Below are 13,586 nucleotides of genomic sequence, written 5' to 3'. Positions count from 1 at the left end.
ACATAAACGTTTAGTGTATGTTTACTTAATGTGACAAGCACAGTCCAAAAATGAGTTCACATTCACAGCTATCACAGCGATAAAAGACTCCAACAATATAACTAGTTTCAATTGTGGGTTAAATACATTTTTACTCGTCAATTTTACAACAAACTCTCTGCTAAGTTATTAACATTTTTTATTAAATGGCTGTTTAAATATACAATTCAGATATCGGGATGAACATTTGCAATTTGTCATTAGTGTATTTCGCTTCAAAGGGTATATCGGAAACGTTAACTATAATAAAGTTTAATAGATATATTTCTACGTAGCTATGTAAGATTGGTTTTGACTTAAATTTCTTGCGATAATTGTAAATTGTAATTGTAATTGTAAAAACAAGAATTGTATCAATGCTTTTCCTCATATTTTAGTTCATTGTAAATCGTCGTACTCGCATTACAATGAATTTTTTTAGCGAAATGCTTTCCATGCACAAATGTGAGGATAGAATAACATAACGAGTTTCTTTAATTGAAAACGTGTTTCCAGTAATCCAATATGATTTTTTAGAGAGAACCAGTATATATAATTGAGCACCTCAAATATTAATCACAGTTAGATATCTGCATTGTATACCGCGACGTCACTGAATAACTTAACTTTACTGCTACTTAACAAGCGATTTATGTTGACACAATACCATGTGACTATTAATTGAGAAACAGCACAACAACTGCGATAAGAGTATTGTGTTGTTTTTTTGTTTCCTCCCTTGACGCGCACCTGTATATGGACGAGTCTATAAAACAGGGAAGTTTGCATTGTTTAAACATTGCCTTTAATTGATATAAAATTTATTTTCTATCAACAATTGCAAATATCATTTACATTTATCAAATATTACCTACAACTGCATTAAACATGTTGCCATTTTAGCGTAATAACCATTTAAATATATCGTGTTTCGAGTCTTCACCCCTATCAACAACAACTTCCAGTCTTCTGTTTGGGTGAATAAAAAATAACAACACGGTGTTAAAGCGGGACAGTTTCCTCTCCCATATTTAAAATCCCAAAGGCGGGTTTTTGTTTTTGAACGGAGGAATAGTCAAAGACAGAAAAACAATAATGCCCAGGTTAGTTGTTTAAATTAAACTTGTAAGTTGTTAGCATTGTTAAGCTATGTAACCAAGTACTTGATAGTTCTTTATCAAATACCCGGCGCATTAACGTTTTGGTTAGCCTCTTTCATCGATTGAACATGTATCAAAATTGAAAAAAGACTAAATCTCTTCATATACATTATTTTATACTGATTATTGAGTCTGATAAGGGGTCCTTTCCACTATCCAGTAACGCACCTTGTTATGTGCACCAATGCAATAACCACCACGGAAATGGCACTAAACCGCTTTACCACCGTGAACAAGTGCTTGACAACGCATTTTGTTTTCCCTACCATTCGGTATAATGTGCTGTCGGCGTATCATCAATTGAATTAAGACATAAACAACATTAAAGCAGATTAAAGCTGTTATCAAGTGTTATGCCATATAAGCGTTGTATATTTTAATCGAACAGAACAGAACGATACTTTATTTCTCCCAGGTATACATCGAAACAACATAGGGAACATATAATGTACATAATGACAAATAATGTTTCTGTTCAAGTTTTGTACATTTTCGCATGTTTGGGGGGGGGGGGGGGGTGGTCATACAATCAGTTGCATCACTTTTAACAGATATAATGATTTTTTTGTGCAATATCGTAAAGGTTAAGATTAACATAGGTCTAGTATTATTATATCATCATCATCATCATCACCACCACCACCATCATCATCATCATCATCATCATCATCATCATCATCAACTACAACAACAACATCATCATAATAATGATGAAAATAACAATATATAATAATATATCATATAGATCTATTAGTGAGGGTCTTGTTTCAGAACTATAGGACAGGGATTTTTTAATTGTTATTTATTCATATGATATGTTAATATTTACAGAAAATTGCAATGAAAAATCTAATAATATCCATATTAACAATTTTGAGTGTTTCTCATGCCACGTCCGAAATGCAATTTGCTGTTGCCATTTAATACCACCTGTGTCTTTTGTGTACAGTAATGTAAATTTAATACTACACAATTTTGATTTTTTCGTACCAATCATCAAACGATTGAGAATGTTCACCCAACTTGGTGATCTTATTTGAACGGGCGATTTAAACTCACGAATAGGTCAAAGATCGGATCTGGTAAATCATTTGCAGCTCGACCGCTAACATGCCTGAGCGTGATTTGCTTTTGACATTTTACCGCAACAATTATCGGCGGATAGTCAGGCGAATACGTTCGACCTTGAACTTCTTGCGCTTCGTAAAGTAAATACATGTAGTGTTTTATCGCTAATAGGCGTTAAGAACCACGGTTTAATACGTGTTTACTTTTGTAGAAGCACTCTATATGTGCAAGCAATATTGACTATGAGATCGTTAATTACAATATGTACACGCGTTAAATAAAAGCACTGTGAATGTACTTGTTTGAACGAATTTTCTAATCACTGCCCGATGAAATTTAAATAAGTTTGTGATTAACGTTTATCAACAAATCAAGGGCACGTCTTTATAATGATATATTGGAAACAAAATAATATAGATTTGTTAAATCATCCTTTAGAAAGATACTTTTTCGATGTCATCACAAATTAATTGTTATCAGACCGTGTTAATTTTGATAACTGTATTGCTGTTAAAATTTAATGTGTGAAGGAATCAATATGGTTTTATGAAAGTAAAATAATTTATAAACGTTATCATTGTAACACGTTAAAAATATATCTTAAGATTACAAAAATAAATATTGCCGCACTTAACGAGAGACGAACCGCGTACATTTAAAAGTTGAGCAAAAATAAGCCAAAACCTTTTGGAGATATATTAATTAAAAAAAAGAAAATTGTTCGAAACAGATATGATTTCAACATGTTTCAATGCTTAAATTATAGTAGTACATTTAAAGCTAATGACACCTATTACTTGAATGTGTTGCCTGTTATTAAAACGCTCGATTTTGCATTTTCTGTAGAAGAAGTAAGAAACACAATGTCTAGCATGAAGCGTCATAAAAGATGATACTTGTCAGAAATATAGCCGATTTCTTTATTAATTCTAATTAGTGTATCGCAACATACCTTAATACAATTTTGAATAACACTTCCGATCGTGATATTTATCAGATTATTGGTATGAAGGTGCAATAATGCAAATAAAAAAGGTGACAATAAAGATCCTTACAATTTTAGAGAAATCACACTTCAAATATCATTTCAACTATGGCTTATTTGTCTACAAAACAGAATCAACTGCTGGCGTGAGAGCAAAACATAAATGTAATCCTTTTCAAATCGGTTTTAGAGACAAACGAGGTATAGCCGATTGTTTTATCTTGCACAGAATTATACAAAATGTTCTTTTACATAAACTTAAGTTATAATGTACTTTTATTGATTATGAAAAGGCTTTTGATACCGTAATACACGACGCATTATGGATACAAATTAATTGAGTCAGGTCTCAGTTGCAAAACGATAACAATTATAAAAGTATATTTGCAAATGTTAAGTCCTGTATAAAATAACCCCTGAAATAACAGAATGATGTCCCTCTTGGTGTTAAAAAGGGGGACCCCTGTCGCCGCTACGTTTTATATTGTTTGTAAATGACATTAAAGATTGTATTAATGTTCAAATTTGACAAATTACGATTTGCATCTATTTTCTGCTGCTAGTTGATGATTATACTGATTAATTTACTTCTAACCCAGTACGCCTTCAGAACCAACTATACAACGTAAACCTTTCTCTTCTAAATGGGGTCTTAAAATAAATGTAAATAAAACGAAAATGTGTATATTTGACAAACGAAAAAGCAGGTACAACTACTCGTGGTCAATAAATAATGAGTGCTTTGAAAATGTCGACTGTTCTGTGTATCTGGATGAAAAAATCCTCTGCACAGGACATATGTCTAATACTGTAAAAAATATGTAATGAACACATAACATCATCATCTTGTATCTATTTTGGACGTGTCAAATAAAATGTCATAACCAAGCTAGCTCTTTGCGATTCATTAGTAACACCAATAATGCCGTATGGTTATGAAGTCTGTGACATTTATGACGACTCTGTTATTGATAAATTACAATACACATTTTGCAAACATATTCTTGTGTAAAACATTATAATTCTAACTATGCTGTTCTTAGTAAATTGGATGGATTCTCACTAGCCATTTTCTGCAAACTTAGAGCATAGCGCTATTGTATGAAAATAGTAAATAACCACAATTCATTATTATACCAAGTGTTTTATGGAACATATAAATATTCTAGCAAAATTTCACAAGTCCGAAATATAATCTGTGTTGCCATGTTCTAATACCAACTAAAGACAACCTTGGCTTTGCCTATATGCTTTATACAACAAATTTCACGTGCAAAATTGCAAATAAGCACATAACCGCCATCTAAGTTTTGCTTATTTTTAACTGATGTTGTTAATATAAAAGAAAGATATATAAGGTCTTATTTTGCCATTAAAAATGGTATTATCACATGTACCCTACATACAGGATCCCTACTAATAGTCTCTCGCCTAAGTTGTTTATGTTATTAACTTTTCCATATATATGTTTTGAATGTATTCCATATTTGTATTTAATGCTGAAAGAAACTGAAATCTATGTATAATTTTCATCATATGCAGATTTCAAAAAAGTTTGTTCCGTCACTGATTTATTTTGAATGGTTGTAAGTATAATTGTTACGGTGGTAGTGTAACTAGAGTGGCTAGTGAAGATGTGTTTGTACAAATTAATCAGTGAACTATTGGTACATCTATGTATCAGCATTCCTGCTTTTACATCTTTTGCTGACATTTTCAGGCGTTCCAAATCTGTCGACAACCCAACAAACCATCTGTCACAAGGCGAAGGCCCATTCCGACTCACAGAGTACAAACATGTGAACAAGCCCCATCCACTTGGCATAAGGAAGAATTTCAAGCCTAACCAGCAGCCCATTCATGGTGGAGAATTTCAGGACAAAACTACACAGAGGTGTGTTGTTATAAGCACTATGTTATGAAACTTTAGTGGAGTTGTTAAGCTGCATGCTGTGTTTTGGTCCATTTCCTGTGGAGAGCCAGTATGTGGAGAGCCAGTACTTGAATCGAAACATAAAGGTCAACTGTTGGGCTTTTTGTGAAGGCAATTGCTTGAGAAGTATTTGTGCAGTCATAATGAAACTTAATGCATGTGTTAGTAAGTGAAGAAAGAATGTGTGTTTTTTGCTTAAATTTCCTGATAGTATATTAATTATACCCAGTGAGGCAACACACCAGGCTTGTAAGTGACATGTTGGTCAGTAAATCTCGGTCGAACAAATCTGATTTCTTCTTTGAGCAGTGTATGAAGTCTTTCACATCAGTCATTAAATGTCCATCTTATACAGTACACCTGTGTCGATTATTGGGCCTCATAATCTCATTTACTGTAATCGTCCTAATAGACATACCACGGCACGTTCATTTTGCTGGGGGTGAACGGCAATTAGGGATAACACTTTTGCTAACATAAATTACCAAAAACATATAATTATACCGTGTTCATGTAAAATTATAATAGGGAACCGTTACACATTTTGTTGACACTATCTTTTCCTCAAGAATATTAGGAAGAAGTGAAAATTGTTTGGAAACGAGAGGGATCCTTCCTTCCACAACTTGCTAAAGGTTATTTGAAGAATCACTGTAAACAATCAAAACATTCCCGACACGCTAAACATTATAAAAACTAAATTAAAAACTGCAGATCCCTATTTTTGCATTCTTTCATTGCAATCCGACGCTCATAACTAAATCCAGTTTAGCAACTTTTTAGCAACATGTTGTAGGTCAAGTATAAAGAATAATTTTGAAACTGCGATATTGTATAACATGATATGAATCTTTATTGTTGGGCATTACATTGACAGCGTGTGGTTGCGTCATTTGTTATCTAAGAACACATTGTTAGTGAAGGTTTGTTTTCAATTTTTAACATCCTTCGTGCGCGCATATAAAGATACCAGATTTTGCTTGCTGTTAAACATTAAGTGTGCTATCGATCTAGTACATTTTGAATTAAAGCAAGATTATAAAAGTGAGCAGCAGTTGTATTGATCGTGAGAAGTTACAAAGAGAGTTTCAACAAGTACGATCATTTGCCTCCAATCAGTAACCATGGAAAAAATGAAACTAATTACAGGACGGACTACCATGCCCACCCCCTGGAGCGTCCGTTCGTGCACAAGCCTGACCAGTATGTCAAGCCACAAGGGGACATGGATAATATGACCTCATACAAACAGGAATATGTTGGTAAGTAAAACTTCCTAAGCAATGTTTATATCATGGCGAAAAAGCGTACTTGGAGATACTGTCACGCACAAATGTGCTATTAAATAAAGATTGATGTTGAACTTATTCTAAATTATTTCATTTTATTTACCGTCACTTTTGTTCAAAATGAAAATGACGTCGCATCAACATGCACTTTACAAGTTGAAGTCATCGTACTACTAAAGTTATATTAATAAAAGATTAATAATCTGGTCCTTGTTATTTTTATTTTCTTGAATTCTTTTGTTTGGTTGGGATTGTATGGTTTGTGTATAATAAGTTGTTGACTTAATGGTTGTACTGTTATAATGTTTACAGTGGTGTTACGTTCTTTATCCCTATCTCTATGTACCTCATTTCAAGTCGTTATCTCGCCTTTTTTTAAATATCAGAAAGGTTTGAATTTGTTGATGACTATTTGTAATTTAAGTTTAAAAAATTTGTCATTTCTACATTCTTTATTTATTTCTTGTCAGATTATTTAATGAGTTGATTATTCATATTCGTTGTTTTGAACACTATGTAGGTGGTTTCAATATCACTCTTTTCAAAGCAAGTGTAAACCATTAATTAATTCATCTATTTATTTGACTGATATTAAGTTTAAAAAACACAAAGCCATAAACATAAGATTGAAATCACATACATTTTGTAAATACTTCGAATATGACCTTATTAAAAGTAATCAAAAGTGCTTTGTAACGATAAATTAGTACATATGTACACATGAATAGTGTTGTTTTTATTTATTTCAAAGAAAAACATGCACCACCAGCAAAAGCAATAAGGAACGATGGCCAGAGAATGATACCAGCGAAATTTGAAGGAGAACCGACATACAGAAGTATGTCAATACATAATAATTTCAAGTGTAATTCTGAATCAACTTTTACCAGTTATAAATGTTGTGCTGCTACGCAACCTTTAATACACGTGACCATTTCGAAAAGATTATTGATTTAAAAGATAATTTAAATTTTGATAGATTAGACCTTTTTGATGAATTCATAGATCATGAGGATGTATTTGATAATTATTATTGAAGTGACATATTTCTACTTCAGGTGATTACAAGAAATGGGATGGTTCCAGGCCACAGCCGTATGGAATGCAGACTGCATGGGAACCGCCAAAGTCTAAGTTCGAGGGGCAAACAACATTCCAGACAGACTACCGAAGCAAAGAGCTCGCCCCACGACAAAGTTTCAAGCCTACGGACGCCGCAAAAATGTCCGACACGCCTTTTGAGGACCGCACCAGTCACAGAGATGCTTATATTCAGCATGCCATGCCTGCAAGGTACCAGAGGGAGAGGGAGCAATACCGCCCAACTGAAGCACAGTTTAATGGCCTGAGCACCTTCAGGAGGGACTACAAGGGCGCTTTAGGCGAGCCGACCGCCAGCTTTAAGCCCGCGGGTCAGGCATTCCAATCGGAGGCCCTGTTTGAAGACTCCACCACCAACAGACACGACTTCAAGAAGTGGCCGATGGAGCGACCCTTCGTTCACACCCACGAACCTTACAAGAAGCCTGCTGGTGAAATGGAGATGAGTACGACCCACAAGTCAACATACAAGGCGATGCCAATAGACCGTGTCGTTGCTAGGAGACCTGTCTCTGCACCACAGTCCAGTGCACCACTTGATGGCACTACCAACTACAACTCTGACTACAAAAAGTGGAATGGAGAACGGGCACAGATGCCCAGACAGCCCGACTATGTTCCCAACAATGCTCCTTTCGAAGGTATAGCAAAACATGTACAGAATTTAATCAAAATGGTATGCTCTGCTTAAAAAAATAATTGAAACAGCAAACAGGCTTATTTTCAGTCTTTTCATTGAATAAAAAAAAAATAATTATGAAAAAGTATGTTTTCTTTACAAAATGTATGTTTACATATATCATTTGAATAAATACCAATAATTTTAAAGAGTGCTATATGGCGCTCAGGTTAAAAAGGTTCTTTCATTGTTTCCTAATCAGATATATTGGCTATCTGAAGATAAAAAGTAATTAAAAGTTCCATTTGTGTGGTTTTGATTGAAGTTTATAGGAATCATATAACAGCTGTTTGTAATGAAACATTATCTTCTTTTAAAGCTAGTAAGCAAATTTTGAATCAACTCAACAACAATACAGTCAAAGAATGCAAAGTTTTATGAGTTGTTTACAATAAATTTAAGATGATATCTTTGTTAAGATAAATATATTAGATATATTGATTAATGTTGCAATATGATAGGTATTTGTTTACAATATGGCATGTGAGTGGGTGTAAATCGAAGTTACTGAGGTCCTTCCGCGTCTGATGCAGAATCATGCGTGGGGTGTTAGTGTTTCCCAGAACTCCTTCCTAATTGAAAACTGCAATTGCCAGGTATTAAGTTGTCTCTGAACGATTTAAAAATAAGCCGGTGTACGCGGAAGAAATCCCACATGCCTGGTATGGTGACCACCAATCAAACTCACATGCTTTCGGGAATGGTGATTGAATCAGGGTTACCTGGGTCAGAAGTATGTGAACAAATCACTGCGCTTACCGGACAGCCGTCGGCATTGTGGCTAGGATTGTTGAGTTATTGCTTTTATAGGTATAACTTTATAATGACCAGACTACAAAGCGCTTCTTCGGCTATTCACTTGAAGCGGGGATGAAGATGTTCGATCAAACTTTACTGGCACTTATTGTAATTCAACTAAGCCAATTATGCCCATAGAAAACAGTTTTTCAATACTCTTAAATCATGTAAGACTTATTTCTTCTTTCAGGCAATTCGACCTACACAGGTCACTATGTCCCACACAAGGTGCAGCCGGCGCACTCATTCCGCCCAGACAACAATGGTTTCCGTAGCGACGCTCAGTTTGATGACCACACCATGTACCGCCAGGACTACACCGCGAAACCATTGGAGGAAAATGTGTTAAGTATCCACGGACATCGTGCCGTCGACCCGCGGTCCCTTAATTCACGTTCGGCGCATATTTATAAGTTGTGAAGACTTTTCGAGTAAGTCAGCGCAAAATGCGTTTGACTTGTCTATTTCAGTCGTGCAACAAACGCAATTTAGCCGCATGGTGATCGCGTAGACGTCGTATGTCGTCCGCACAGACACTATCCGCGTTTTAAAGGTCTCTTGTGGGGGGGGGGGGGGGGGGGGGCTTTGGTTAAAGCAATATTTGTTTGACGTATGATTTTTTTTAAGCGACGATGCCCTTGTGACGCAAGATAGACGCATCAACTAAAGTGCGTGCGCTTTCGATCGAGGAAACGACGCATTACGACGTACGTCGTAAGCAAAATTCTCGGCGCAAGCTATACATACGGGTGACGCACTTTTCAAGTTTTATTAACGGTCTTGGCCTAACTTGACATGAGGGATTATTAGTTACACTGTTAGTAACGCTCGACTGGTCATTGTCGGCTCGGGTACTACTTACATGTAAGTATACTTAAGAGTACCCGGGGTACATGTAAGTTGTACCCGAACCGACAATGACCAATCGAGCGTTAGTAACTGATGGTGTATGGGATATACACCCTCGGTAATTTCATACCATACGAGATCGAAGCTCCCATATACCATAAGTTACTAATTGTGTAACGATTATATCTCAACCGACTACTCGATTACTCGGGGTGTATGGAAATTACTCGGGGTGTATTAAAAATACACTATGGGAACGTGATCGCTCTAAGCCAAACGGATTAGGCCATTTTTGTAGGAGGTTAAATATAACAATAAACATCTCACAAACAATCAACTTAGACAACTAGATAAATCACAAGTTACCGGTACATAGTATGTACAAAATACTGGCTTCACACATCTTATTACGATGTAAATGCTATGGAGCGAATGACGATTGCATTTTTTTGGCATAGCTGTCTTACATTATTTTTGATTCATATTTCTTGCGCTAAAATAGTGAAGTTTTTCCTCAAGGTGACAATATACTAAAAGATTTCCTACACAAATTCAATGTGAAAGCAATAACTTTAACTAAAAATAAAGTCAAACTTTTGCGCATAGACATCCCCATAACCATACCTTTTCTTAAAGAGCATTCCAAGACGCAATGATTTAAACAATAAAAAAGGGGGGTCATACGTTATGCAAGAAAGAACTCGACGCGAATCAGCGGTCACTGTTTTATGGCCATCTATTTACCGGCTTCGTACCAGTTGAGAAGGGTTTCCCGCCATCTGTCAAAGTCTCATGTAGTCTCCAACCTTCAAGCAAAAGAGTGAATTTCTGTTAAACATCAATGTTTTCCCTACCACTTGCACAAAGAATCATTCTAAAATAAAGCCATGGCAAGTGCCCCTACAGAGAATTGTGTCTTCCTATAAATGATGTTCATGTTTTTAGAGAGTATAGCATTGCACTCCAAAATATTTTAGTATATTGTAACCTCAAAGATATTTCCGGATACTTTTTAGTTGAGGTTATATTACACTAAATCATTGTGTATCCCTCCGATGTCCATTCGAAAGTAGTGCCTATTTCTAAAGAGGTCCTTTTCTCTTCGGGTTAAAAGGCAATAAAGCGATCGCACCCATGCTTTTTGTGATTATTCCCTGCATCCTGTGTGTGTCAGCAACATTTTGGCGCCTTTCATAGGGGATCACGTTAAAAGATAAATGTTTGGGTTGCGTTTATTGAAGTACGGGGCTTTTGTCGAAATTTCACTTCTGAAACTCTGTTTCCGCGGAAGCTTGCCATTGGGCGAATTACACTTTCTAAGAAGTTGAGAGACCATAGATTTTTTATCACATTTATTGAAAGAGGACAGAACTATCTTAACAATGGTATCGGTCTTGCAAATTTTGATATATAAGAAATACAAGAAGTAGCTTTGAACGTTGACAGTTTCTGTTATTTCTTTGAAAACATAAATGTTTCCATGCACACAGTTCGAGAAAAGATTAACATAACGAGTGTCCTTAGCTGAAAATGTGTGTTCCAGTTATTCAAAATGAATTTTAGAGAGAACGTACGTGTGTATATATAATTGAGCATTTCAATGATTGCGTATAGTGTAACCTAGAAATCAGCATCGTATGCCTTGACGTCACTATACCGGTCGGCCTAGTGGATAAGGCGTCCGCCTCGGGATCGGGAGGACGAAGGTTCGAGCCACATGGGGAGCGTTTGTCGAAGGATGGATGTTTGTCATGGGGCTTGTCCCGATAAGGCCGGTTCGTTAGCGAGCTAGTTAAACATGAATGGTTACCGACTTCTATCCGCCTGGCGCCTGGCATAGTGATAGGAGTTGGGAGGTACATGGTATACACGCAAAAGGTGTCTTATAAGCCAAATTGGCTGGCCCTTTCAATAGGGGTGACACTATAATAAAAAAGACCTTACCTTTACCTTTACCTATATTTAACTTCGTAACAAGTGTACACAGTAATAAACAGTAAACACCACGACGTCATAACATAACTGTAACTTAATGGCCCCGAGAACAAGTGTATATACAGTTAAAAACACGGCGACGTCACTATCTTACTTAATATTTATTGAGAAGCGATACATGTTGTCACACTGCAAAGTTACTATTTGTTGAGATCGACACTTGTGGATGCAATGATATATTGTTAAAAGTATCATGTGTCACAACTGCGATAAGACTTATCAATATTGTTTTGTTTTAGTTTTCTCCCTTGACGAGCACCTGTTTGTGGACGAGTCTACATAATATAGACCATTATCATCATTTAATAGTTTCCTACTATTCACATTAAGATAATTTTCGATCGAAAATTGAAATTCTGTATTATATAAAAGATATGTTACAAACAACTGGATTACAATTCTTTCATTTAAGGATAATAACCATTTAAAAATGTCGTGTTTCGACTTGTCACCCCTACCAACAATAACTTCCGGTCTGCCGTTTCGGTTGATAAAAATAACAACACGGTGTAAAAGCGTTCAGGATCCTCCACCATATGTATGGTAACAAAAACGGGATTTTTGTATGAACAGGGGCGTAAACAAAGAAAGACAACCATCAATTATGCCTAGGTTAGTTGTTTTTGTTCATGTGTACGCTGTTCGCAGTGTTAATTCATTCAACTACGGACTCGAGAGCGTTTATATAAGCCTAAGGCTTTCGACGCAATCGAGCTAAAATAAATAGGAGGTTTTTGTGTGACGTCACAAGAGGGGTTTTCCGTTACTAAAAATAGATTGGCCGTCAACTTCTCGATCGCGGCCTATTATATTGTATCAGAGTAAAGGTCGTCGGAAGACTTAATACTTACAATTTCTCAAAACAAAACTATAAATACCGTATTCTTTTTTAAGTAAGACTTATATAAATGATATTTCAAAAATTATAAAACATAAAATAATTTGAATATTATTATAAGTGGTGTGGATGCGATTGTGTTATTTTTCATCAGAGATTGAAATTTAGTGTAAGGGGTGTATTGAATCAGTCATAAAACAAAGCCCTTAAATAGCTCAATACATTTCAATCTTGAAATGTTGTTTTAATTTTCTTTTACATTAAATGAATTTTCGTTTCGTTTACATTGAATGAAAATATTAATAATTTAAGCATTCCAATTGAAAAAAAACACCTGCATATTTTGCAAATTGAACTGTCTTTGCATGTACATGTATATTGAAAACTCGTCTCTAGTGATAATGAGCGATACAAATCTTGCATTTTATGATACCTTAAATCTACACATTTAATTTATATTACGCAAGTATTTTATATCCGTATATAATGACCAAACGCGATTGCTTGTTTTCATGATGATGTTTCGAACACTGCTGCAGTAACGCACGATCTTTACACATTATAGCAGAGTTTACATTTGCAGGTACCCGTTAAATACGTCAATTGTGTAGCAGTAAATTTGTAAAATATTCTAAATGTATAGTTATTAAACACTTTATTGTTATGTTTAAACTGGCTAATATATATACTTAATAGTTCCTAGCTGTTAATCCATTTCGGACAAATGTATATTTTTTAAATATGTTCAAATATTTTATTAAAGCAACTGTTAAGTTTTTGACTTAATATGCTTAGAGATGACATGGAGGTATCATAAGTTGTGTTTTATGACCAGACACATGTGGTTTATGCAGAGACCAAAGAGTCATACAA

The 13,586-nt window shown here is 35.3% G+C and overlaps 1 protein-coding gene across 1 annotated transcript; it reads left to right on the top strand.

Annotated features, from left to right (window-relative positions):
• Positions 1 to 4,153: 4,153 nt before the first annotated feature.
• On the top strand, positions 4,154 to 12,158 carry LOC127878410 (stabilizer of axonemal microtubules 2-like). The gene is made up of 7 exons (XM_052424937.1): positions 4,154 to 4,158; positions 4,952 to 5,125; positions 6,284 to 6,426; positions 7,205 to 7,291; positions 7,512 to 8,195; positions 9,222 to 9,380; positions 12,115 to 12,158. Exons 1-7 carry the CDS (start codon positions 4,154 to 4,156, stop codon positions 12,156 to 12,158), a joined length of 1,296 nt encoding a protein of 431 aa, XP_052280897.1.
• Positions 12,159 to 13,586: the final 1,428 nt, after the last annotated feature.

The sequence above is a fragment of the Dreissena polymorpha genome, chromosome 4, assembly GCF_020536995.1.
Source record: "Dreissena polymorpha isolate Duluth1 chromosome 4, UMN_Dpol_1.0, whole genome shotgun sequence".
NCBI classification, from domain to species: Eukaryota; Metazoa; Mollusca; class Bivalvia; order Myida; family Dreissenidae; genus Dreissena; species Dreissena polymorpha.
The sequence above is the reverse complement of the archived record's forward strand: the minus strand, read 5'-3'. Positions and strand labels throughout refer to the sequence as shown.

Excerpts from the sequence above, each read along its gene's own strand:
- LOC127878410 (XM_052424937.1), top strand. Across the intron at positions 6,427-7,204 it reads ATACAAACAGGAATATGTTG|AAAAACATGCACCACCAGCA; the intron begins GTAAGTAAAACT and ends TTTATTTCAAAG. Across the intron at positions 7,292-7,511 it reads AGGAGAACCGACATACAGAA|GTGATTACAAGAAATGGGAT; the intron begins GTATGTCAATAC and ends TTTCTACTTCAG.